The sequence below is a fragment of the Pseudophryne corroboree genome, chromosome 4 (genome assembly GCF_028390025.1).
Source record: "Pseudophryne corroboree isolate aPseCor3 chromosome 4, aPseCor3.hap2, whole genome shotgun sequence".
Classification (NCBI taxonomy): domain Eukaryota; kingdom Metazoa; phylum Chordata; class Amphibia; order Anura; family Myobatrachidae; genus Pseudophryne; species Pseudophryne corroboree.
In genome coordinates this window covers 886,242,304-886,270,226 of record NC_086447.1, presented here as the reverse complement: position 1 = coordinate 886,270,226, position 27,923 = coordinate 886,242,304, and the positions used below count along the sequence as shown (strand labels likewise).

The 27,923-nt window shown below is 48.2% G+C and overlaps 1 protein-coding gene across 1 annotated transcript; it reads right to left on the bottom strand.

Moving 5' to 3' along the window:
* Positions 1-256: 256 nt before the first annotated feature.
* On the bottom strand, positions 257-15,336 carry CCDC167 (coiled-coil domain containing 167). Its single transcript, XM_063919841.1, has 4 exons — positions 15,160-15,336; positions 993-1,087; positions 782-834; positions 257-708 (listed from the first exon to the last, which is right to left on the bottom strand). The coding sequence occupies exons 1-4, from the start codon at positions 15,199-15,201 to the stop codon at positions 605-607; spliced, it is 294 nt and encodes a 97-aa protein (XP_063775911.1). The 5' UTR covers positions 15,202-15,336; the 3' UTR covers positions 257-604.
* Positions 15,337-27,923: the final 12,587 nt, after the last annotated feature.

Genomic DNA, 27,923 nt, shown 5'->3' with positions numbered 1-27,923 from the left:
CCTTCCTGGGGCAATGTGGGCTCATTCTCTTACCATTTCCTCCACCGATGCTTCCTGGTGGGGACAACAGTCAGCTGCGGCTCTTTCCTAGCTGTATGACGGGAGTAGAGCCGGATGAGAGTACAAATTAGTCCGCTCATTGCAGACCTCTGTCTCCCAATTACGTGTGTGCTGTACCCCCACTCCGTGTGCGGCCGGGTGCACAATGCTGCACATTCACAGCGGAGGGTCTTTTTGAACAAAATATAAAAAAAAATCATGTGTCGAATTTATTTCAAACAATTGTCTTCTAATGGGATGGATTCTGTGTTGGTACTTATTCCTTGTAGATTGATTTGCTTTTAGCCGCAATGGGAGTTGCAGTCTTCAGTCTAATCAATCTTATATTCAGTCTTGTTTATCACATCTTATTATATTTCAGCTTAGCAGTGAAAGGTGACGCCAGCTCTCGATCGATGCATATCCGCCACCTGGAAATGCTGTGCCCATGGCATTCAGATCTGTAAGTCCAGAGAGGTTATGGAGATAAACTAACTGCTTTATCTTCCACTGGACGTATTATGGAGGGAGATGATAGAGTGTCTGCCGAGGCAGCGCGTTTCCATCACATGGTCCAGCAGTAATATGCAAGCACTATAACCAGGAAGATGGCGACAGACATTAGCATATTCTTACGATTCTCGTGACGCAGGGATTTCAGATCTTTCTCTGTGAATAGACCATGACATTGATAAGATATACTGCAACGCGTTTCATGGACTTCAGAAAGGGTTTGACTTACCATAAGAAGACATCTTATTGGTCAGAGAGTTCTTCTCTTTCTCCAAAGATTTTCTGTGGGTAAAAAGAAAATTCAGATGTATTTCAGCTGACCCTGAGGAGAGCTTCAAATCTCAGTTGTGACTTGAAAATGAAAAGAGACTTCACACACTACTATGTCAGGCATTGGAGATAAGAAGTTTACTTTCCCATGTTATACCCATCAAACTCACCTTAATTCCACAGTCAGCTCAAGTTTCCGTAGTTTGAAGTCAACATCTTCCAGATTGTTCTTGCACGTAGCCAGCCGCTCCTCCGTGTCATCTATCTGCGGAAATGGAGCAAGAAAAATCAAATGTAAGATTACAGATAGGACAATGCACCCCCAACATGTTCAATGGACATGATCATAAACCATTCTCTTACACTCTATATCAGTGGTTCCCAAACCCAGCAGTTCAGGTTTTCCAGGTCTCCTCACAGAATCACATGTGAAATAATTAGCTCCACCTGTGGATCATTTAAAATGTGTCAGTGAATAAGGAATACACCTGTGCACCTGCTAGGTGACCTGGAAAACATGAACTGTTGGAGGTCTTTGAGGAGAGAGTTTGGGAACCACTGCTCTATACAGATATAGGACATTACACCCCCAACATAACCTGACCACTGGTCCTGATCATAATACATCTTTCTCTAACGTCCTAGTGGATGCTGGGGACTCCGTAAGGACCATGGGGAATAGACGGGCTCCGCAGGAGACTGGGCACTCTAAGAAAGAATTAGGACTACTGGTGTGCACTGGCTCCTCCCTCTATGCCCCTCCTCCAGACCCCAGTTAGAATCTGTGCCTGGACGGAGCTGGGTGCATTTTAGTGAGCTCTCCTGAGCTTGCTAATAAGTATTTGTTAGGTTTTTTTATTTTCAGAGAGCTTCTGCTGGCAACAGACTCTCTGCTACGTGGGACTGAGGGGAGAGAAGCAAACCTACTAACTGCGGCTAGGTTGCGCTTCTTAGGCTACTGGACACCATTAGCTCCAGAGGGATCGAACACAGGATCTTAACCTTGGTCGTCCGTTCCCGGAGCCGCGCCGCCGTCCCCCTCGCAGAGCCAGAAGACGGCGGGTGAAGCAAGAAGACGTCAAAATCGGCGGCAGAAGACTCCTGTTCATATGAGGTAGCGCACAGCACTGCAGCTGTGCGCCATTGCTCCCACACTAACCCACACACTCCGGTCACTGTAGGGTGCAGGGCGCAGGGGGGGGCGCCCTGGGCAGCAATTGAGTACCTCCTGGCAAAAAGCAGTATATATACAGCTGGGCACTGTAATATGCATGAGCCCCCGCCATTATTTTTACACAAAATCGCGGGACAGAAGCCCGCCGCTGAGGGGGCGGGGCTTCTTCCTCAGCACTCACCAGCGCCATTTTCTCTCCACAGCTCCGCTGAGAGGAAGCTCCCCAGGCTCTCCCCTGCAGAAGCACGATAGAAGAGGGGGGAAAAGAGAGGGGGGGCACATAAATTTGGCGTAAAAACAATATATACAGCAGCTACTGGGTTAACACTACTGTGTGATTCCTGGGTCATATAGCGCTGGGGTGTGTGCTGGCATACTCTCTCTCTGTCTCTCCAAAGGGCCTTGTGGGGGAACTGTCTTCATATAGAGCATCCCCTGTGTGTGTGGTGTGTCGGTACGTGTGTGTCGACATGTCTGAGGTTAAAGGCTCCCCTAAGGAGGAGATGGAGCTAATGTGTGTGTGAGAGGGTGTCTCCGTCGACAACGCCGACACCTGTTTGGATATGTGTAAGTGCTAAGGTGAATTTATTGCACAAAAGATTAGAGAACAGACAGGAAATCTACCCATGTCTGTCCCTATGGCGCAGAGACCTTCAGAGTCTCACAATGCTCACTATCCAAAATAATAAACACTGATATCGACACGGAGTTTGACTCCAGGGTCGACTACGATAATGCAAAGTTACAGCCAAAATGGCAGAAAGGTATTCAACATATGATTATTGTAATAAAAGATGATTTGCATATCACTGATGACTCATTTGTCCCTGACACAAGGGTACACATGTTTAAGGGGAAGAAAGCTGAGGTAAATTTCCCTCCTCTCATGAGGAAAAAGAGCGGGAATCTCCAGACGAGACTGCAGCTTCCCACAAAGAATTCTCAGGCAGTATCCTTTCCCCACTAGGGCCAGGATGTGATGGGAATCTTCCCCTAGGGTGTCACGTTTGCCCAGAAGGTAGCCTTAGCTATTCTCAGGGAGCCTGCAGATAGCGTGCACATTCTGGTACACTACTCAGACCGGCGATTGTGTCGGCATGGGTTTATAGCGCTGTGGCGGCGTGGACAGGTACCTTATCAGCAGAAATTGAGACCCTAGTATGTATATATATATATATATATATATATATATATATATAATATATATACATATCTCTCTATATACATATATATATATATAAAGATGCTGTCTTAAGAGATATATATAATCAAACATGCCCAAAGAGACATGAGTATACTGGGTCCTAGAGTCAAAGCTATGTCGATTTCTGCTTGATGTATCCTGTAGAATATGCAATGGACAGATGATACCGACTTAAGTGGCATATGGAAGGCTGAGGATTGTGTGGAGAAGGGTCTCGGACCTGGTCTCCACGGCTATAGCTGGTAATTCTGATGTTTTGCCTTATATTCCTGCACAGCCTAGGAAAGCACGTCATTATCAAATGCAGCTTTTCGAACAAAGAAACAAGAAAGTCCGAGGTGCGTCCTTTCTTGCCAGAGGCGGGGCCAGAGGAAAGAAGCTGCACAACACAGCTAGTTCCCAGGAACAGAAGTCCTCCCCGGCCTCTATGAAAATCCACTGCATGTCGCTGGGGCTCCACAGACGGAGCTAGGCCCGGTGGGGGCACGCTTTCGTAAGTTCAGCAACAAGTGGGTTCACTCCCTGTTAGATCCCTGGGCAATAGATATTGTGTCTCAGGGATACAAGCTGGACTTTGAGAAGATGCCTCCTCACTGACGGCCCTGCCGGCTTCCCCCCACGAGAGGGAAACAGGGTTAACTGCAATTCACAAATTGTATCTTCAACAGGTGGTGGTGAAGGTTCCCCTCCTTCGACAAGGAGGGGGTTATTATTCGACCATGTGGTAGTCCCGAAACCAGACGGTTCGGTCAGACCCATATTGAATTTAAAATCCCTGAACATATACCTGAAAAGGTTCAAGTTCAACATGGAATCGCTAAGAGCGGTCGTTACAAGCCTGAAAGGGGGAGATTTTATCGTGACTCGGGACATAAAGGAGGCATACCTTCATGTCCCCATTTATCCACCCCATCAGGCGTACCTCAGAATTGCGGTACGGGATTGTCATTACCAATTTCAGAAGTTGCCGTTTGGTCTCTCCACGGCCCCGAGAATATTCACCAAGGTAATGGCGGAAATGATGGTGCTCCTGCGGAAGCAAGGTGTCACTATTATCACGTACTTGGACGATCTCATAAAAGCGAGATCAAGAGAGCAGTGGCTGAACAGCGTATCACTTTCTCTGGAAGTGTAACGGCAACACGGCTGGATTCTATATATTCCAAAGTCGCAGTTGGTTCCTACAGCTCATCTGCCTCTCCTAGGCATGATCCTAGACACAGACCAGAAAAGGGTTTATCTCCCGATAGAGAGAGCTCAGGAGCTCGTGACACTGGTCAGGAATCTATTAAAACCAAAACAGGTGTCAGTGCATCACTGCACTCGAGTCCTGGGAAGGATGGTGGCATCATACGAGGCCATTCCCTTCGGCAGGTTCCATGAGAGGACCTTCCAATGGGACTTGCTGGACAAGTGGTCCGGATCACATTTTCAGATGCATCGGTTAATCACCCTATCCCCCTGGGCCAGGGTGTCTCTCCTGTGGTGGCTGCAGAGTGCTCACCTTCGCGAAGGTTGCATATTCGGCATTCAGGACTGGGTCCTGGTGACCACGGATGCAAGCCTCTGAGGGTGGGGGGCAGTCACATAGGGAAGAAATTTTCAAGGGCTGTGGTCACGTCAGGAGACTTGCCTTCACATCAATATCCTGAAATTAAGGGCCATATACAACGCCCTAAGTCAAGCGGAGACCCTGCTTCGCAACCAATCGGTGCTGATTCAATCAGACAACATCACCGCAGTGGCTCATGTAAACCGCCAAGGCGGCACAAGGAGCAAGGTGGCGATGGCGGAAGCCACCGGAATTCTTCGATGGGCGGAGAATCACGTACGAGCACTGTCAGCACTGTTCATTCCGGGAGTGGACAACTGGGAAGCAGACTTCCTCAGCAGGCACGACCTCCACCCGGGAGAGTGGGGACTTCATCAAGAAGTCTTCGCGCAGATTGTAGGTCGGTGGGAACTGCCACAGGTGGACATGATGGCATCCCGCCTCAACAAAAACCTATAGAGGTATTGCGCCAGGTCAAGAGACCCTCAGGCGATAGCTGTAGACGCACTGGTGACACCGTGGATGTTCCAGTCGGTTTATGTGTTTCCTCCTCTTCCTCTCATACCCAAGGTGATGAGAATCATAGGAAAAGGAGGAGTGAGAACAATACTCATTGTTCCGAATTGGCCAAGAAGGACTTGGTATCCAGATCTGCAATAAATGCTCACAGAGGACCCATAGCCTCTGCCTCTCAGACAGGACTTGTTGCAGCAGGGGCCCTGTCTGTTCCAAGACTTACTGCGGCTGCGTTTGTTGGCATGGCGGTTGAACGCCGGATCCTGGCAGAAAAAGGCATTCCGGATGAGGTTATTCCTACACGGATAAAGGCTAGGAAGGAGGTGACGGCTAAACATTTTCACCGTATATGGCGGAAAAAATGTTGCTTGGTGTGAGGCCAGGAATGCCTCTACGGAGGAATTCCAGCTGGGCCGTTTCCTTCACTTCCTACAGTCGGGAGTGACATTGGGCCTGAAATTGGGTTCCATTAGGGTCCAGGTTTCGGCCCTATCCATTTTCTTTCAAAAAGAACTGACTTCTCTTCCTGAAGTCCAGACGTTGTATAGGGAGTGCTGCATATTCAGCCCCCTTTTGTGCCACCAGTGGCACCTAGGGATCTTAACGTGGTGTTGAGTTTCCTGAAATCTCACTGGTTTGAGCCACTTAAGACCGTGGAGTTAAAATATCTCACGTGGAAAGTGGTCATGCTATTGGCCTTAGCTTCGGCTAGGCGTGTGTCAGAATTGGCGGCTTTGTCATGTAAAAGCCCTTATCTAGTTTTCCATATGGACAGGGCAGGATTACGGACTCGTCCGCAATTTCTGCCGAAGGTGGTGTCATCTTTTCATTTGAACCAACCTATTGTGGTGCCTGCGGCTACTCGTGACTTGGAGGATTCCAGGTTACTAGATGTAGTCAGGGCTTTGAAGATTTACGTTGCCAGAACGGCTAGAGTCAGGAAAACTGACTTGCTCTTTATCCTGTATGCATCCAACAAGCTGGGTGCTCCTGCTTCAAAGCAAACTATTGCTCACTGGATCTGTAACATGATTCAGCAGGCTCATTCTGCGGCTGGATTGCCGCATCCAAAATCGGTAAAAGCCCATTCCACAAGGGAGGTGGGTTCTTCTTGGGTGGCTGCCCGAGGGGTCTCGGCATTACAGCTTTGCCGAGCAGCTACTTGGTCGGGTTCAAACATTTTTGCAAAATTCTACAAGTTTGATACCCTGGCTGAGGAGGACCTTGTGTTTGCCCATTCGGTGCTGCAGAGTCATCCGCACTCTCCCGCCCGTTTGGGAGCTTTGGTATAATCCCCATGGTCCTTACGGAGTCCCCAGCATCCACTAGGACGTTAGAGAAAATAAGATTTTACTCACCGGTAAATCTATTTCTCGTAGTCCGTAGTGGATGCTGGGCGCCCGTCCAAAGTGCGGACTTCTTCTGCAATACTTGTATATTGTTGTTATTGCTTAATTAAGGGTTATGTTATGTCGACATCCGTTTGTTGATGCTCTGTTGTTGTTCATACTGTTAACTGGGTATGTTATCACAAGTTATACGGTGTGATTGGTGTGGCTGGTATGAGTCTTACCCTGGATTCCAAAATCCTTTCCTTGTAATGTCAGCTCTTCCGGGCACAGTTTCCTTAACTGAGGTCTGGAGGAGGGGCATAGAGGGAGGAGCCAGTACACACCAGTAGTCCTAATTCTTTCTTAGAGTGCCCAGTCTCCTGCGGAGCCCGTCTATTCCCCATGGTCCTTACGGAGTCCCCAGCATCCACTATGGACTACGAGAAATAAATTTACCGGTGAGTAAAATCTTATTATTACACTGTATACAGTTATAGGACACTGCAGGTATGGGAGTTATACAACATTGCATATGGGAAGTATGGGTTCAGACGGTTGGACATTGCTCCATACTGTGACCTTCAGGAAAGTAGTATTGTGCGCATAATAGGATCATTAGGGGGACTGCACAGTAATCATTCATTGGATGCAGACTGTGTGTACTAAAGTGGGATTTTTACATTGGTTTACTGATCAGTGGCTTCTATAAAGGACAGGATTACCAATTTGGGGGTGTGGGTATAGCTGCCTATCTCTTTTAAACCTTAGATGTTGGTATGGCGGAGTGCTTTGCAGGAGTCTCTACCAGTGGTTCCCAAACTTTTTTGAGTCACCACACCCTAGAGCAGGCATTCTCAACCACGGTCCTCAAGGCACACTTAGTGCTGAAACACACTACACGGTTTTTGCCGGCCGGGAAAAAGCCGGACGGCTTTTTCCCGTGCCGGCATTGTAGTTAACAGTGTGAGGGCTAGGGTCCCTTCACACTGCACGGCCCCGGCCCGGCTGCCGGGTTGCAGCCGGGTCTCACCACTGGAGGGTCCGGCGGCCGCCGGGCCGTCCTTGGAGCCAGTAAACCATGTGTGTGAAGGGGAGCTTTCACACACAACGGTTTCTTCTGCAGCCGTGTCTGATGCTGCGCATGCGCACAGCATCACACACGGCTCAAAGCCGTCCTGTGTGATAGACACTGCCGGTTTCTCCCGGATGGCAAAAAGCCGGACAAAGTTTGTCCGGCTTTTTGCCATCCGGGAAAAACCGGAGTGTGTGTTTCAGCCCTAACAGTGCAGGTTTTAGTGATATCCAGGCTGCAGCACAGATGGTTAAATCAAAATAACTGAGCTACTAATTAAGTCACCTGTGCTGAAGCCTGGATATCACTAAAACCTGCACTGTTAGTGTGCCTTGAGGACCGTGGTTGGGAATGCCTGCCCTAGAGTATCAGAATTTTTTTCGCAGCACCCCTAGGCCAAAACTTTCGAATTGAGAAATTCAGAAAAAAAATAAGATAAGATTTTAAACCTACCGGTAAATCTTTTTCTCCTAGTCCGTAGAGGATGCTGGGGACTCCGTAAGGACCATGGGGATAGACGGGCTCCGCAGGAGACATGGGCACTAAAAAGAACTTTAGATATGGGTGTGCACTGGCTCCTCCCTCTATGCCCCTCCTCCAGACCTCGGTTAGAGAAACTGTGCCCAGAGGAGACGGACAGTACGAGGAAAGGATTTTTGTTAATCTAAGGGCAAGATCCATACCCACACCATCCACACCGTATAACTTGGAATATACGAACCAGTTAACATTATGCAACAAAACAGCATCAGCCCGAGCCTGATCAAAACTGTAACATAACCCTTATGTACGCAAAAACTATATACAAGTCTTGCAGATGTATTCCGCACTGGGACGGGCGCCCAGCATCCTCTACGGACTAGGAGAAAAAGATTTACCGGTAGGTTTAAAATCTTATTTTCTCTTACGTCCTAGAGGATGCTGGGGACTCCGTAAGGACCATGGGGATTATACCAAAGCTCCCAAATGGGCGGGAGAGTGCGGATGACTCTGCAGCACCGATTGAGCAAACATGAGGTCCTCCTCAGCCAGGGTATCAAACTTGTAGAACTTTGCAAATGTGTTTGAACCCGACCAAGTAGCAGCTCGGCACAGCTGTAAAGCCGAGACGCCTCGGGCAGCCGCCCAAGAAGAGCCCACCTTCCTAGTGGAATGGGCCTTCACAAATTTTGGTAACGGCAATCCAGCCGTAGAATGAGCCTGCTGAATCGTGTTACAGATCCAGCGAGCAATAGTCTGCTTCGAAGCAGGAGCGCCAACCTTGTCGGCTGCATACAGGACAAACAGTGCCTCTGTTTTTCTAATCCGAGCCGTTCTGGCCACATAAATTTTCAATGCCCTGACCACATCAAGGGACTCAGAATCCTCTAAGTCTCGCGTAGCCACAGGCACCACAATAGGTTGGTTCATATGAAAAGCTGAAACCACCTTGGGCAAGAATTGAGGACGAGTCCGCAATTCCGCTCTATCCACATGGAAAACCAGATAGGGCTTTTGTGAGATAAAGCCGCCAACTCCGACACTCGCCTAGCCGATGCCAAGGCTAACAACATGACCACTTTAGAAGTGAGATACTTTAATTCCACCGTTTTAAGTGGTTCAAACCAGTGAGACTTAAGGAACCGCAACACCACGTTAAGGTCCCAGGGTGCCACTGGAGGTACAAAAGGAGGCTGGTTATGCAGCACTCCCTTCACAAAAGTCTGTACTTCTGGGAGAGAAGCCAGTTCCTTCTGAAAGAAAATGGATAGGGCCGAAATCTGAACCTTAATGGAGCCTAATTTTAGGCCCAAATTCACTCCAGTCTGTAGGAAGTGAAGGAAACGGCCCAGATGGAATTCTTCCGGAGGAGCATTCCTGGACTCACACCAAGAAACATACTTTCGCCATATACGGTGATAATGTTTAGCTGTCACGTCCTTCCTAGCCTTTATCAGAGTAGGAATGACCTCATCCGGAATGCCCTTTTCCGCTAGGATCCGGCGTTCAACTGCCATGCCGTCAAACGTAGCCGCGGTAATTCTTGGAACAGACAGGGCCCCTGTTGTAACAGGTCCTATCTTAGAGGAAGATGCCACGGATCTTCTGTGAGCATTTCCTGCAGATCCGAATACCAGGCCCTTCGCGGCCAATCTGGAACAATGAGAATTGTCTGTACTCCTCTTCTTCTTATGATTCTCAATACCTTGGGGATGAGAGGAAGAGGAGGAAACACATAGACCGACTGGAACACCCACGGTGTCACCAGGGCGTCCACTGCCACCGCCTGAGGGTCTCTTGACCTGGCGCAATACCTCTGTAGTTTTTTGTTGAGGCGTGACGCCATCATGTCTATTTGAGGCAGTCCCCATTGACTTGCAATCTCTGCGAAGACCTCCTGATGAAGTCCCCACTCTCCTGGATGTAGATCGTGTCTGCTGAGGAAGTCTGCTTCCCAGTTGTCCACTCCCGGAATGAACGCTGCTGTCAGAGCGCTTACATGATTTTACGCCCAGCGAAGAATCCTGGTGGCTTCCGCCATTGCCACTCTGCTCTTTGTTCCGCCTTGGCGGTTTACATGAGCCACTGCGGTGATGTTGTCTGACTGAATCAGAACCGGTAGGTCGCGAAGCAAATGCTCCGCTTTACGTAGGGCGTTGTATATGGCCCTCAATTCCAGGACGTTGATGTGAAGACAAGCCTCCTGGTTTGACCAGAGACCTTGGAAGTTTTTTCCCTGTGTGACTGCTCCCCAACCTCGGAGGCTCGCGTCCGTGGTTACCAGAATCCAGTCCTGAATGCCAAACCTGCGACCCTCTAGAAGGTGAGCACTCTGTAGCCACCACAGGAGAGATACCCTTGCCCTGGGGGACAGGGTGATCATCTGATGAATCTGTAGATGTGATCCGGACCACTTGTCCAGAAGGTCCCATTGGAAAGTCCTCGCATGGAACCTGCCGAAGGGAATGGCCTCGTAAGTCGCCACCATCTTCCCCAGAACTCGAGTGCAGTGATGCACTGACACCCTTTTTGGCTTCAATAGGTCCCTGACCAGAGTCATGAGTTCTTGGGCCTTTTCCATCGGAAGATAAACCCTTTTCTGGTCCGTATCCAGAATCATGCCTAAGAAAGGCAAACGAGTCGTTAGCACCAACTGTGACTTCGGGATATTGAGAATCCAGCCGTGCTGTTGCAACACCTTCAGTGAAAGTGATACGCTGTTCAGCAACTGCTCTCGCGATCTCGCTTTTAGTAGGAGATCGTCCAAGTGCGGGATAATTGTGACACCCTGCTTGCGCAGGAGCACCATCATTTCCGCCATTACCTTGGTGAAAATCCTCGGGGCCGTGGAAAGCCCAAACGGCAACGTCTGAAATTGGTAATGACAATCCTGTACCGCAAATCTCAGGAACGCCTGATGAGGTGGGTATATGGGAACATGAATGTATGCATCCTTCCAGCCTGGCTATGACCGCTCTGAGCGATTCCATCTTGAACTTGAACCTTTGTAAGTATAGGTTTAAGGATTTTAAATTTAAAATAGATCTGACCGAACCGTCCGGTTTCGGGACTACAAACAGGGTTGAGTAATACCCCATCCCTTGTTGAAGAAGGGGAACTTTGACCACCACTTGTTGAAGACACAATTTTTGAATTGCATTTAAAACTATCTCCCTCTCTGGGGGAGAAGCTGGTAGGGCCGATTTGAAAAACCGGCGAGGAGGCACCTCTTCGAATTCCAGCTTGTAACCCTGGGAAACAATGTCTCTCTTGTTTTTATGCGACCGAAAGGACTGCATCTAATAATGTGGCGCTTTCTTAGGCTGTGAGGAAACATAAGGCAAAAAAGTTGATTTACCTGCCGTGGCTGTGGAAATTAGGTCCGAGAGACCTTCCCCAAACAATTCCTCACCCTTGTAAGGTAAAACCTCCATATGCCTCTTCGAGTCGGCATCACCCGTCCATTGTCGGGTCCACAGGACTCGTCTAGCAGAAATCGCCATAGCGTTGACTCTAGAACCCAGTAGGCCAATGTCTCTTTGAGCATCTCTCATATATAAGACAGCATCTTTAATATGACCCAGGGTTAATAAAATGGTGTCCTTATCCAGGGTATCAATATCCGCCGATAAGGTATCTGTCCATGCTTCTACAGCGCTACAAACCCAAGCCGACGCTATCGCCGGTCTGAGTAAGGTACCAGAATGTATGTAAATGGACTTCAAGGTAGTCTCCTGCTTGCGATCAGCAGGATCCCTGAGGGTTGCCGTATCTTGAGATGGCAGCGCTATCTTTTTGGATAAGCATGTCAAAGCTTTGTCCACCCTTGGGGAGGATTCCCACCGTATCCTGTCCTTAATCGGGAAAGGATACGCCATAAGAATCCTTTTGGGAATCTGCAGTTTCTTGTCTGGGGACTCCCAAGCCTTTTCACATAACTCGTTTAGCTCGTGAGATGGGGGAAAGGTTACCTCAGGTTTCTTTTCCTTATACATGCGCACCCTCGTGTCAGGGACAGAGGGTTCATCTGTGATATGCAACACATCCTTTATTGCAATAATCATATAATGAATACTTTTAGCCAATCTTGGCTGTAACTTTGCATCATCGTAGTCGACACTGCAGTCAGAATCCGTGTCGGTATCAGTGTCTACTATTTGGGATAGTGGGCGCTTTTGAGACCCAGAAGGTCCGTGCGACATAGTGGCAGGCAGGGTTTGACTCCCTGTACACTGCCTGGACTCAGCTTTGTCCAACCTTTTGTGCAATAAATTCACATTTGCATTTAAAACATTCCACATATCCAACCAGTCAGGTGTCGGTGTTGCCGACGGAGACACCACACTCATTTGCTCCACCTCCTCCCTAGGAGAGCCTTCGACCTCAGACATGCCGACACACACGTACCGACACACCACACACTCAGGGAATTCTCTTATCTGGAGACAGTTCCCCCACAAGGCCCCTTGGAGAGAGTATGCCAGCACACACACAGCGCCAATGACCCAGGAAAAATGTTTTAAATCTTTTTACCCAGATAGCGCTATTAATATATATAACACTACGCCAATAATGTGCCCCCCCCCCCCTTCTTTCAAACCCTCTGTCACCGTGTTCAGCAGGGGAGAGTCTGAGGAGCCAGCTTCTCAGCGGTGTGCTGTGGAGAAAATGGCGCTGGTGAGTGCTGAGGATCAAGCTCCGCCCCCTCAGCGGCAGGCTTTGGTCCCGCTTGAATCTTTTAAAAACTGGCGGGGGATCTCAATATACAGTGCAGAGCCTATATATATACAGTTTCGCCAGACCGGAGGTTTAAATTGCTGCCCAGGGCGCCCCCCCTGCGCCCTGCACCCTTACAGTGCCTGCCGTGTGTGTGTTGTGCGGGAGCAATGGCGCGCAGCGTTACCTCAGTGAAGAGCCGAAGTCTTCTGCCGCCTCTGAAGTCTTCTTTCTTCTCATACTCACCCGGCTTCTATCTTCCGGCTCTGTGAGGAGGACGGCGGCGCGGCTCCGGGACGAACAGCTAGGAGAGACCTGCGTTCCGACTCCCTCTGGAGCTAATGGTGTCCAGTAGCCTAAGAAGCAGAGCCTAGCATTTAAGTAGGTCTGCTTCCCTCCCCTCAGTCCCACGATGCAGGGAGTCTGTTGCCAGCAGGCTCCCTGAAAATAAAAAACCTAACAAATATACTTTCTTTCAGAGAAACTCAGGAGAGCTCCCTGTAATGCACCCAGTCTCCTCTGGGCACAGTATCAAACTGAGGTCTGGAGGAGGGGCATAGAGGGAGGAGCCAGTGCACACCCATATCTAAAGTTCTTTTTAGTGCCCATGTCTCCTGCGGAGCCCGTCTATCCCCATGGTCCTTACGGAGTCCCCAGCATCCTCTAGGACGTAAGAGAAATATGAAATGAAGTAAATTGTGTTTATAGGTTATCCTTAAGCTGGGTACACACTAGAGCGACGGGGTACACACGGGGGCGATGCTAATGGAGGTCGGAACAAACATTTTCCGTCCTTCATCAGTATACTACAGGACGCTAGCAACGCTTGGTTTTATGTGCTTAACACACAACTAAACGTCCATCGCTAGTGTCCGTGGGAGCGCGCAATCCCCCGTACACACTGAGCGATGTAGGCAATATGTTGTTACGAAACGGCATATTGTGCCGACATCGCTGTAGTGGCACAGTTTGCTAACCGCTGGTCTATACAATGATCTGTAGAACCCAATTACTTATACAAACTATTACATCTGAAGTAAGAAATTCAGTATAATACAGTGCAACACTGGTGTAACACTATATCAAAGCACAACACTGGTGTAACACTATATCAAAGCACAACACTGGTGTAACACTATATCAAAGCACAACACTGGTGTAACACTATATCAAAGCACAGCACTGGTGTAACACTATATCAAAGCACAACACTGGTGTAACACTATATCAAAGCACAACACTGGTGTAACACTATATCAAAGCACAACACTGGTGTAACACTATATCAAAGCACAACACTGGTGTAACACTAGAATATGTAGAACAGTGGTGTAACAGTAGAATACAGTGTAACACTATAATACAATATAACACTGGTGTAACACTATACCAAAGCACAACACTGATGTAACACTAGAATATGTATAACACTGGTGTAACACTATAATTTATTTATTTATTAACAGTTTCTTATATAGCGCAGCAATTCCGTTGCGCTTTACAACTGGATATAACACTCACTGGTGTAACACTAGAATATGTATAACACTGGTGTAACACTAAAATATAGAATAACACTGGTGTAACACTATAATACAATATAACACTGGTGTAACAGTAGAATATGTATAACACTGGTGTAACACTAGAATATAGAATAACACTGGTGTAATACTATAATACAATATAACACTGGTGTAATACTATAATACAATATAACACTGGTGTAACACTATACCAAAGTACAACACTGGTGTAACACTATAATACAGGATAACACTGGTGTAACAGTAGAATACAATGTAATACTATAATAAAGTACAACACTGGTGTAACACTATACCAAAGTACAACAGTCGTGTAACAGTATAATAATATAATACAGTATAACACTATAATACATTATAACAGTGTAACAATAGAATACACTATAACATAGTGTAACACTATAATACAGTAACACAGTTTAACAATATAATATAGTATAACAGGGGTAACACTATATTTAACACAGGAGTAACACTAGAACACAGTATAACACTATAATACAGTATAGCACACAGGTAACACTGTAATACAGTATAACACAGGGGTAACACTATAATACAGCACACTAATGCAGCATGAACATAACACAGTATAATAAAGTGTGGTCATGGACAGATACAAGGTAATGCATGTATTAGGGTGATAGGGGTCCTGACTGCACATAGGGTCCCACAGGCTGGAGAACTGAGCTCTACAGTCAGTCCCCTCCCGCAGTTTCCATGGTAACTGCGCTGCGTCTCTCACCTCCCGGGCAACGCTCAGCTTCTCCTTCTTCTTTCTCGCCATCCTCCAGTCTGCACACACTCTCCCCGGTACACGTGTCCTTCCTGCCCGCACCCGGGAGTCTCCTCCTCTGTACTGGGTGCCGAATGTCTTTTAACCAGGAACTGATGCCGCGGCCGCCATATTTGATGTGGGCATTCCGCCAGTTGGGATAAGAGGAAGACACGTTGGTTATGTATGGTAAAGCTGCTGAGTTAATTGGTGCTGACGTGGAAGCCATGACTAGTAGGTACAGTGGGAAGCCTTGTCTATGAAGGGAAGATATAAGACGCCGTGTCTACTAAGGGAAACTTTAGGAGGGTACTAAGTCTAGGAAGGGAAACTTTAGGAGGGCGCCATGTCTAGTAAGGGAAACTTTGGAAGGGCGCCATGTCTAGTAAGGGAAACACTAGGAGGGCGCCATGTCTAGTAAGGGAAACTTTAGGAGGGTGCCATGTCTAGTAAGGGAAACTTTAGTAGGGTGCCATATCTAGTAAGGGAAACACTAGGAGGGCGCCATGTCTAGTAAGGGAATCTTTAGGAGGGCGCCATATCTTGTAAGGGAATCTTTAGTAGGGCGCCATGTCTTATAAGGGAAACATTAGTAGGGCACCATGACTTGTAAGGGAAACTTTAGGACGGCGTTATGTCTAGTAAGGGAAAATGCAGCCAAGCATCTGACTAGCCTTCCTCATTGCTTTGTTACATTGCTTACCTGCCTTTAAGTCACCTGAAATAGTGACGCCTACATCCCTTTCCTCTTTAGTAGTTTCCAGTATAGAGACATTAATACTATATTTAGCCTTTGGATTTTTGAGACCCAAGTGCATAATTTTACATTTTTTGGCATTCAATTGTAATTGTCACACTCTTGACCATTCCTCTAGTCTACCTAGATCGTCAATCATTGGTTTTACCCCACCTGGTTTGTCTACCCTGTTGCATACCTTTGTGTCATCTGCAAAAATGCATACTTTCCCTTTAATGCAATTTGCAATGTCACCAATAAAGATATTAAAAAGCACTGTCCAAGTACAGATCCCTGGGGTACTCCACTGGTAACATTTCCCTCCTGTGAATGCACTCCATTTACCACAACTCTCTTTTTTCTATCCTGCAACCAAGATCTTATCCATTCAATAATCCTGGTATCCAATCCCAAGTTTTCAAGTTTATTTAGCAGTCTGCGATGTGGAACAGTGTCAAAAGCCTTACTAAAGTCTAGATAAGCTATATCCACAGCTCCATCTTTATCCATCACTTTAGTCACACAGTCAAAAAAGTCAATAAGATTTGTTTGACATGATCTTCCCCGAGTGAATCCATGCTGTTTGGGATCTTTTAAATTGCTGGATTTGAGATAATCTACAACTCTTTCTTTTAAGAGTGTTTCAATCAATTTTCCTACTACTGATGTAAGACTCACTGGTCTGTAGTTGTTTGCCTCTTTCTTGCTTCCACTTTTGTGCAGTGGGACTACGTCTTTTCCAGTCCTCTGGAATTACTTCTGTAGCTAATGACTGGTTGAATAATTCTGTCAATGGTGCTACCAGCACCTCTTTAAGTTCTTTTAGTATCCTTGGATGTATCCCATCTGGCCCCATAGATTTGTTTTCACTTTCAGCTTTGAGAGTTCTGTTAGGACCTTCTCCTCTGTAAATGTACTTGTTTCATTTTCCTGAATATCCCTGCAACTTAAATGTGGCCCCTTCCCCTCTCTTTCAGTAATGAATACTGAACAAAAATGATTATTAAAATGATCTGCTATTACATTTTCTCCCTCAACAAGACTCCCAGTCTCTGTCTTCAGTTTTATTATTCCGCCTTTTGTTTTTCTCCTTTCGCTTATATACCTAAAAAAAAGTTTTGCCTCCTTTACCCACTGACTGGGCCATTTTCTCCTCAACTTGTGCCTTTACACATCTGATTACCTTCTTAGTCTCCTTCTGTGTAATAAAATATATCTTTTTGTCTTCATTATTTTGTGTCTGCTTATATTTCCTAAAAGCCATCCTTTTTTATTTCACAATATTTGCTACTTCTGTTGCAAACCACACTGGCTTCTCTTTCCTTGTGTTTTTCCTAACACTTTTGATACAAAGGTCTGTTACTTTTAATATTGCACTTTTTAGTGTTTCTCACCTATCCTTCACTGCTTCCAAGTTCCTCCACTCTGCCAAAGAATCGCTTACACATTTTGCCATCCCTACAAAAGCAGCCTTCCTAAAATCTAACACCTTTGTTTTTGTATGGGGTAAGTCAGTCTCTGTCTTTATGCTGAACCATACTGCTTGATGATCACTGGATCCCAGGTTTTCACCAACTTTTACATCCGTTATTCTGTCTCCATTTGTAAGTATTAGGTCTCACATTGCGTCTTTCCGAGTGGGCTCCCTCACCAATTGGTGGAGGGATGCTCCCTGAAGGGAATTTAAACTGTCCATACTTCTAGTGGAACTAGCAACAGACACCTCCCAGTTTACATCAGGAAGATTAAAGTCTCCCATGATTATTACCTCTCCTTTTAATGCCATTTTAGTTATGTCCTGCAATAGGTTCTTGCCCAGTTCCTCTTCCTGCTCTGGTGGCCTGTATATCATGCCAATATGAATAATAGACTTCTCCCCTGTTTCTATGGTTACCCAAAGGGCCTCAGTTTTTTCTTCAATACGTTGTATTAAGGTAGTATTTATGCTTTTTTACATACATTGCTACCCTTCCTCCGGTTTTTCCAATTCTGTCCTTTCTAAATAAAGTATATCCCGATATAGCTATGGATATATAGTAGAGATGTGCGCCAGGCCATTTTTGCCGGATTTGGATTTGGTTCTAATTTGTCGGCCGGCTTTGGACTTGGATTTTGATTTTTTTCTAAAATTTACTAAAAAAGCTAAAAATCACTTAATTTGGGCCTGTTGTTTTGTCCCTACAGTGTTATTAACCTCAATAACATTAATTTCCAGTCATTTCCACTCAATTTTGACCAAAGGCTGTCCAGTTATAGTGCGGTATACAGTGTGGGCTGGATACAGTGCGGGTCAGATACAGTATGGGTTAGATACAGTGCGGAATACATGACAGGTGGGATACAGTGCTGGTTGGATACAGTGTGGGTTGGATACAGTGCAGGATACAGAGTGGGTTGTATACAGTGCTAGTTGGATACTGTGTGCGTTGGATAGAGTGTGGGTCAGATACATTGTGGGATATTTTACTGGCTTGATACAGTGTGGGTTGGATACAATGCGGATTACAGGACAGGTGGGATACAGTGCTGGTTGGATACTGTGTCGGTTGGATACAGTGTGGGTTGGATACAGTGCAGGATACAGAACAGGTTGGATATAGTGCGGGTTACAGAGTGGGTTGTATACAGTGCTGGTTGGATCCAGTGTGGGTCGGATACAGTGCAGGATACAGAACAGGTTGGATATAGTGCGGGTTACAGAGTGGGTTGTATACAGTGCTGGTTGGATCCAGTGTGGGTCGGATACAGTGCGGGATATATTACTAGTTGGATACAGTGCTGGTTGGATACTGTGTGGGTTGGATACAGTGCATGTTGGATACTGTGTGGGTCGGATACAGTGCGGGATACACTGCGGGACAGATACAGTGCATGTTGGATATAGTGCGGGATACAGTGTGGGTCGGATACAATGTAGGATACAGTGCAGGGCGGATACACCAATAGTGCACTTACTGTGACAAAGTGTCCTCAGTGCGGGGTTGTCAGCTGTGTCTTCAGCGTGGTAGTGTCGGCAGTGCAGGGGTGCCAGCAATGTCCTCAGTGCGGTGGTGCCGGCAGTGTGGGGGTGTCAGTGGAGTCCTCAGTGTGGTAGTGTCGGCAGCGCAGGGGTGCCTGCGGTGTCCTTAATGCGATGGCGCCAGCAGTGCCGGCAAAGTAGGGGTGCCAGTAGTGTTGGAGTGCCAGCGGTGTCCTCAGTGCGGTGGTGACGGCAGTGCGGTGGTGTCAGTGGAGTCCTCACTGTCGTGGTACCAGCATAGCAGGGGTGCCAGAGGTGTTCTCAGTGCTGTAGTGTTGGGGTGCCAGCAGTGTCCTCAGTGCAATGGTGCCAGCAATGTCGACAGAGCAGGGGTGCCAGCGGTGTCCTCTCTGTGGTAGTGTTGGCAGTGCAGAGGTGTCAGCAGTGTCTTCAGTGTGGTAGTGTCGGCAGTGCAGGGGTGCTAGCGTTGTCCTCAGTGCAGTGGTGCTAGCAGTGTCGGCAGTGTCGAGGTGCCAGCGGTGTCCCCAGTGCAGTGTTGCTGGCAGTGTCGGCAGTGCAGGGGTGTCAGCGATGTCCTCAGTGTGGTGGTGTCGGCAGAGCAGGGATGCCACGATGTCCTCAGTGCGGGGGTTGCTGGTGTCGGTAGTGCCGGTCGGCGGTATCATCCGTGCGGTGGGGACCGCCATTTTGCCCCTTGAAGACAATGAGGAAGCGCTGATTAGCTGAGAGCCGTGACAATAAGCGCTTAGCCCATTGTTTTGAATGGGAGTTTGAAAATTGCCGCTCAAGGCAATACTGCGAGATCCGACAGCAGGACCTCATGGCTTTGTCTCGGATAGGGTCCGGGGCAGGCATGGAGATCCGAGCTTCTGCTCGGATCGCCCCGGATCCCTAAAGTTTGGAGCGGTTCGGATTTCACAGAATCCGAACCGCTTATCTCTAATATATAGGTGAATTGACCAAAGCCGTAACTAGGTGTGTGCGAAGGGGGCACCGCACATAGCGCTGCATGGTAGGGGGCGCTGTTGACGGCACTTATCAATTATCTGTTTTAATTATTTTCACTTGCAGTTTCCCCTCTTTTTGAAGACCAGCATCTCCCGACCGCCGCTGTCTTCTACCCTGACCTCTTCTGTCGCTAATACCTATACAACATTTATGAACTAAACTTGAGATTTCTTTGTTATTCAGTCACACTGTCCATTATTACTTTTCAAGATGCTGACATACCTGGGATTCGAACCCATTGCCTGTGGCATTACAGTCAGAAAATCTATACATTGAGCTATGAATTCTAACTATTTGAAGCTTACCTCGTACTTTGTGAAAAAATGATCAACATTGCGGCTGAGCAGATCTATGTAGTGTGTGGCTGCAAGAGATTGGATATGCAGGTGCACACTACATAGATCTGCTCAATTGCAATGTTGATTATTTTCTTTACAAAGTACCAGTAGCTTCATATAGTTCTAATAGTTTTTATGCAGGATCCAATAGCTCAATGAGTAGGGTGTTTGATTAGAATTCAACAGGTTATAGGTTTGAATCCTGGGCATTGCAATATATTAAAACACGTTATTTAATAAAGGGTATTGTAACTGATTAACAACAAGCTCTCAAGTTAAGTGCATGAATGTGATATAAAGATGATTTGTGTCCAAATCCATTTTCTTGCAGTGGTTTCTAAATGTGTGTGTAATATATATAAATGTGGAAAGGGGCATCATAGCGTGCACTTTCTCTGGAATCAATCATGTCATGCCCCTTGCCCATGAGGCATGCGCCTTATGTCCCTATTGAAAAAAAAAGGGGGGGGGGACGCCAATTCTCTCTCTGGCACAGGGCACCAAAAAGTCTAGTTATGGCTCTGGAATTGACTTCCCAACAAGCTTAATATTACGTGTGCATGTACTATCCTTGCATTTTATGCTTTTAAAAATGCTGTAAAATATCCTGAGGCAACCTGTTGCATGTCGATTATTACTGAATTAGAAGTCACAGCATTCCATGTGCCTACAAGTAACAGATGTGCTTTCTCTGATCAGCTGTGATACCTCCCAACATAAGCCTCTCCAGGAGGGACAGAATGCTCTGCTCCTGGACTTCCCTCTTAATTTATGATAGTCATCACCTGTGGTGAAACACCTTTCTTATCCCTTAACCTGTTCAACACAGGTGGCGGCAATCATACATTAAGAGGAAAGTTCAGGAGTAGAGCATTTTGTCCCTCCTGGAAAGGGTCATGTTGGGAGGTATGCATTGTGTGCTTGCTCCTCCCTGAGCTGCCAGGATACGAACAAGCAGGCCCGCCATCAAGGGGGGATGGTGGGGACTCCAGTCCTGGGCCTGGACTGAGATGGAGCCTGGGTGGTTGCATTCAGTATCAGGGGGCCAGGTCAGCTGCCTGCCTTAATATCAGCAGGCAGGCATGAGGGGACAGAACCACGGTCATATTCTTACTACAGAGCTGGCCGTGAGCCAATCAGAGCTCGCGTACCGGCTGCCAATCAGGAGCTCATGTCCGGCTTTGTAGTAAGAATACAGCCGCGGCTCTGTCCCTCAGTGTCGTGGCTGCCTGCCGGTGTGCAGGCAGTCAGCTGACCTGGCCCCTGATGCTGACTGCAGCCACCCAGGCCCCCTCAAAAGGTTAATTTTGGGGAATGCAAAGGGGAAAGGGGAATGGGACAGTGTGTGTGGTGGTGGTGGGGGGGGCAACCTTGTTGGGGTAGTTCTGGCCCCATAATTTCTGATGGCAGCCCTGCGAACAAGTACTAGTCAGACTGTAACGGCAGGAGATTCCTGAATATTGGATGGTGCTCCCGGCCTTCTATGAGAGTATTCAAGTCTCCTGCAGATGCCCGCAACCCTCCGGCACCTACCACTTCCCCGCATGAAGTGTGCGAGGCAGATGGCGGGAGTTGTGGTGAATCAGGTCATTGTAGCCTCGCCACCCGCATTACAGTGCCGGTAATCTTGGACCCTTACACCACTCACCTATGCCGCGCCCCACCTCCATTCCGCTGGGCAGGTAGAAGGTCTGCAGGTATGGAATTGTTCCACTTTTACAACAACTGAAGATTTAGGAGCTAAATCACAATGTTTCTATAGTCAGAATTGTCTATTCCGGGAGAGAAGACCGGACAACTTTTTCCTATGTACAATGTACAATCAATGAGGTGTGATACAATATACCGTCGGTTGGGATGACGGTGGTCACATGACAAAGGAATGCCGACAGGGGATGGGGTAATTATTTTACCCCTGCCTGTCACCTACCCTAACCCTAACTTGCCTGGGATGGTGGCTAGGGCTAAGACTCGGAGGCTGGGGGGAGGGGAGGGGGGGGGGGCACTGGGGGCTAGGGCTAACCCCCCTCTAGTGCCTAACCCTTAACCGGGCTTGTTCCATAACATTCAGCCCGATACCCTCGGGATGTTGGTGGCCGGTGTTCCAGCGCCGGGATTCAGAGTGGTGTCAGGATTCTGGCGTCGGTCACATGACTGCCAGCATCCCGACTCCTGGGATTCAAACCACGTCCCCAATCAATGCTGTGCCCCCATTGTGAAGGCTACATTTTAAGTATGTAATTGCTCCTTGTGGCCGCGAACAGGTGCCGATACTGGCATTTCAGCTTGCAGCCCCCCTGTGCTGGCGACCTGAAATGAGCAAAAAGTGACCCATTTGGGCACCCAAATGGCACTTTCCTTGTCATGCCCAGCACTATGGTCCGGTTTAGCCATGTAAAAGGTCAAACAATTCAATTGCACTGTGAGCACCGTCACTCTAGATGGGAGATTGGGTGCACTGCCGGCGAGTAAAACTATTGAATCCCCCCCCGATTGTTGCTTAACATTGACTGTTATTAATACTACTGCAATCTGTCTTCACAAATTTTATGGTATAGGATCTCTGTTATTAATCCATTTTACCATGTGCTCCTATGTGCAATATGCTGACTGCTCTCCGTGTCTCATTAATGCTGCCTCATGGGCATCCTACTCTACCATCCCTCCCGTCCCCCTCTTACAAATCTCACTTATCCAGTATCTCCACCCACTTCAACCTACTGTACTTATTGTTTTCTGTCACTGCTTGTTCTACTTCTGTGAATTACTCACCCTACCCACTGTAACCTATGTAGTGCCCCCCAGATAGCTGCCTTACCTGCTACATTCAAGGACAAGATGAGTAACCCGTTGAACTGGTTATAACGTGGGTATCCTGTTATCGCTTCTTGGCTATTTGGAAATGACCAGGTGTAGATGCCTATGTACACTGTGGGGTTTAAGGTGCCCCAGTCTTCTGGCCAATAGGTTGGCAGCTTGAAGCCCAAGGTGCTGTGTGGACCTGGTGCTGTCTGTGCCAGGGGTGGCTGAGAATGTATGGGTGTTGGGCACACCTAAGCTAGTATGGCATTGCACTATGCACTTTTTTCAGGTTGCACCATCTTTCCTTTGCCCTGGCCATCTGGCTGAAGCAAGCATCATTTTATATTTCTCCGGCCGAAATGCTGGGTCCTATTTATTTATTTATTTGGGGTTTTTTAATGTTTTTTTTATTGCACTTTTTTTCACCTCTCACCAAACATTTTGTTGTTGTTGTGTGTTCACGTTTGTAGGGGTTTGAGTGAGATTGTAAATAGGGGGCACACAGCATAGGTTATACTTGGAATACGGATTATACATCGGGGGATAAAGCATGGATTATATATGGGGGACACAGCGTGGTTTGTACATGGGATACAGGGGGTGATTCAGACTTGATCGTAGCTGTGCTAAATTTAGCACAGCTACGATCTTGAACACAGACATGCGGGGGGACGCCCAGCACCGGGCTAGCCCGCCCCGCATGTCAGTCCCTGCCCCGTCGCAGAAGTGCAAAAGCATCGCTTAATTGCACTTCAGGAGTAGCTCCCGGCCAGCGCAGCTTTTGCGTGCTGGCCGGGAGCTACTCGCCGCTGCCCGGGTTGCAGCGGCTGCGTGACGTCACGCAGCCGCTGTTGCCAGCCCCCCGCACGGTCCGGCATCGCCTGCGTTGGCCGGACAGCGCCCACAAAACGTCGTCCAAACGCCGCCGTGCACCCCCCTCCTGCCCAGCGACTGCCTCTGTCTGTCAATCAGGCAGAGGTGATCGCTAGGCAACGACAGCCATCGGCTGTCAGCCATACGCCGGCGCACTGTGGCACCGGCGCATGCGCAGTTCTGACCTGATCGCTTCACTGCGTAGAACTGCAGCGAGCGATCAGGTCAGAATGACCCCCACAGATTGTACATGGGGAAATAAAGCATGGATTGTACTTCAACTATTTTAGGAGCAGTAAATTGGTGCACAAGCAGTGTTAAAGCCACATCTGTATATTGTGGGTGCAGTGCCGTTTCTTGCTGCGGGCGAGCCGTGCAACCGCACGGGGCGCCCGCCGCAGCACTTCCTGAGCACTTTCAAACCCCCCTCCCCTCTCCTCCCGAGTGCCCAGCTCGGGGGGCGGGATTTCGCGGAATGACGCGTTTGCGTCGTGACGTCACAACGCAATCGCGTCATTCCGCGAAACCCCGCCCCCCGAGCTGGGCACTCGGGAGGAGGGAGAAGGGGGAGCCAAGACAGCTGCGCAGACGAGGGAGAGGCGGCTGAAGAGCGGGAAGAACTGCTTCAAATGTAAGTCAGCCCCTCTCCCTCTCTCTCTCTCTCTCTCCCTCCCCCCACCACCACCTGCCGTACTGTGTAAAATGGGGACACTTGTCTGCCGGAATGTGTAAAATGGGGACACTTGTCTGCCGGAATGTGTAAAATGTGAACACTTGCCTGCTGTACTGTGTAAAATGGAGGCACGTGCCTGCCGCAATGTGTAAAATGGGGACACTTTCCTGCCGCAATGTGTAAAATGAGGACACTTTCCTTCCGCAATGTGTAAAATGAGGACACTTTCCTGCCGCAATGTGTAAAATGAGGACACTTTCCTGCCGCAATGTGTAAAATGAGGACACTTTCCTTCCGCAATGTGTAAAATGGGGACACTTTCCTGCCGCAATGTGTAAAATGAGGACACTTTCCTGCCGCAATGTGTAAAATGAGGACACTTTCCTTCCGCAATGTGTAAAATGAGGACACTTTCCTGCCGCAATGTGTAAAATGAGGACACTTTCCTTCCGCAATGTGTAAAATGAGGACACTTTCCTGCCGCAATGTGTAAAAGGAGGACACTTTCCTGCCGCAATGTGTAAAATGAGGACACTTTCCTGCCGCAATGTGTAAAATGAGGACACTTTCCTGCCGCAATGTGTAAAATGGGGACACTTTCCTGCCGCAATGTGTAAAATGGGGGCACTTTCCTGCCGCAATGTGTAAAATGGGGGCACGTGCCTGCCACAATGTGTAAACTGGGGACACTTGCCTACCGTGCTGTGTAAAATGGGGACACTTGCCTGCCGTGCTGTGTAAAATGGGGACACTTGCCTGCCGTGCTGTGTAAAATGGGGACACTTGCCTGCTGTAATGTGTAAAATGGGGACTTTTAAAATTTTTTTATCGTGTGGTGGCCGTGATGATGAGATCAGATGAGGCCACACCCATCTTAACAAAGCCACACCCATTTTAACGAGGCCATGCCCCCTTGCCGGGAGCGCGCGCACCTTCGACGCGCACATACTTTTCCTCTTTATATCTATGGGGGGGGGGCGCATTTTTTCTTATGTAAATGGGAGGGGGGGGCGCATTTTTAAATCTCGCACTGGGAGCCAAATTGGCTAGAAACGGCCCTGTGTGGGTGAGTGACGGAGGAAGCATGCTGAGGTATACTGAGGGAAAGGTACAAACCTGGTCCTGGGGGGGACCCTACTGGTATCTTAACTAATCCAGGTCAGTGCTGGATCCGGTCAGTGCTGCACTTCCTTATGCTACCAGTCCTGCCCCCTCTGTGTAATATCCAGGATAGTGATCCAGGAAAAGGCACTTTCTGCTGCGTTGTACACTGGGCTCCACAAGGATAGACATAGGGGTGTAGAGTAGGATCTTGATCCGAGGCACCAACAGGCTGAAAAGCTTTGACTGTTCCCAGAATGCATAGCGTCGCCTCCTCTATAACCCCACCTCCCTGCACAGGAGCTCAGTTTTGTAGTTGGTGCCGCAGATAGCAGTGACATAACAGAGGGGCTGCTCCAGGCAGCCCTAAGAAGAGCTTTTTTGAAGAAAAAGTGAAGACTTCAAGGGCAGCAGCGGTGTGTAAATGGTTTGTGACATTCACTGCTGCAGCTCCAGCTCTCCCCAGCGGCGCTGTACACTCCTGAGCCCTGGTTGCCGGGTAACTACAGCGGAGGCTCCGGTTTTCTTCCTTGGTCAGGCACACACGACGGGGGCTCTCCAGGATCGCGTGGCCGCGCTTCGGGAGGTGGTGAGTGGTGGTGAGGTGGTGATCCGGCGCAGTCAGTGGGAGGCGGACCGCGCGCGCTGGCGGTGGACACTTTGGCAGTACAGGCGATCCCACTAGATCACCCGGGCATGGGTGCAGGTCAGGTTTTCCCATAAAACCATTTTAATAGTAGCCCACAGTACCCGGTGGTTTTGCCAGCAGGAGGATAAGGCTTAGACCTGGAGATCCTCCCCCAGCCCCAGGGCGCCATTTCCCGCAAATGTTCCCGCCCTGGAGCTGCATATCTGTCTCTCCCTCACTCCCTGTCAGTGTCTGGGCGCCATTTCTCTCAGCTCACTGTTCCTGGGACTGCTTGGGCAAATCCTCCTGTGTAAAGCCGCCTGGTTGTCAGCGCTGTGACTTTACATGACACTTAAGTATTCTACCTGCCTTTTAGACAGTGTTAGTAAGAAAGAGTGCATTTAGTCAGGGTTTTCTAGTACAATTACCCTGTGATATACATCCAGTTCTTACTGTGCAGTGTTATATCTGTTGACTATATAGCTATATAAGCTAGTCCAGTGCAGTATTATTGTTGGTAATAACCTCTGCATGGTACAACTGTGACTATATGTGTGTGCATTAGCTTGCTGAGTGGTTTCCATTTCGTGTCTCTCACTCAACTTGCTATCCCTATATTCTATAACCTGAGGGGCTTGGTGCGTCAGGTTTTATATAGGATTTTCACAAGATATACTTTAATACGTATTTTTCTCTGTGATTTTAGTCACCATATCTCTCCTATATCTCTGCTTGTGCTGACTACACTGCGCAGGGGTTTGGGTAAGAGGTATTGTGCTGCTGCCAATTGTACTGTGTTACCTGATACTGCAAGTTATATCATGTCTGCTTCTGAAGGTAACGGTTCTGGGGCGGAACACACTGCAGGTGTTGCTGAAGCCACAGATCCATACAAAAATATAGCAGCTGTGGGCTCTGGTTCTGGGGGCTCCTTGCCCCCCAGTGGGACTGTGGCAACGGAGGTACATAATGACCCACCATGGGCTGCTTTTTCCACGCTTCTGCATACGCTAGTTAATAAACTAACACCCCCTATGGGACCCCCTATGCCGGTGCAACCGTATGTGGTCCCTGCAGCTAACCCGCCGTGGGCGGACAATTTATCTGCTCAATTGAAGAAGTTGAACCAGTCCCTGACTACTAAAAAGTCTGACCCTCGCTCGCCCAAGCCCAAGGGGTCCTCTAAGCGAGCTCTTGTCTCCTCACAATCCACTGCTGTCACTGACACCTCGTCTGATGAAGACAGCACATACACTGACCCCACAGATTCTGACACAGATACTGCTGATGGGGAGGGTAGTTCACATGTGGATGTTCCTGATCTTTTGGAGGCTATTAAATTGATTTTACAGATTACGGATGATCCCGAGCCATCCGTCCCTCCTAAGAAACCAGGTAGGTTCAAGCGTCAGAAGGTGGTTAAACAAGTTTTACCTCACTCTGACCACCTAGTGGATATTAGAGATGAGCGGGTTCGGTTTCTCTGAATCCGAACCCGCCCGAACTTCATGTTTTTTTACACGGGTCCGAGCGACTCGGATCTTCCCGCCTTGCTCGGTTAACCCGAGCGCGCCCGAACGTCATCATCACGCTGT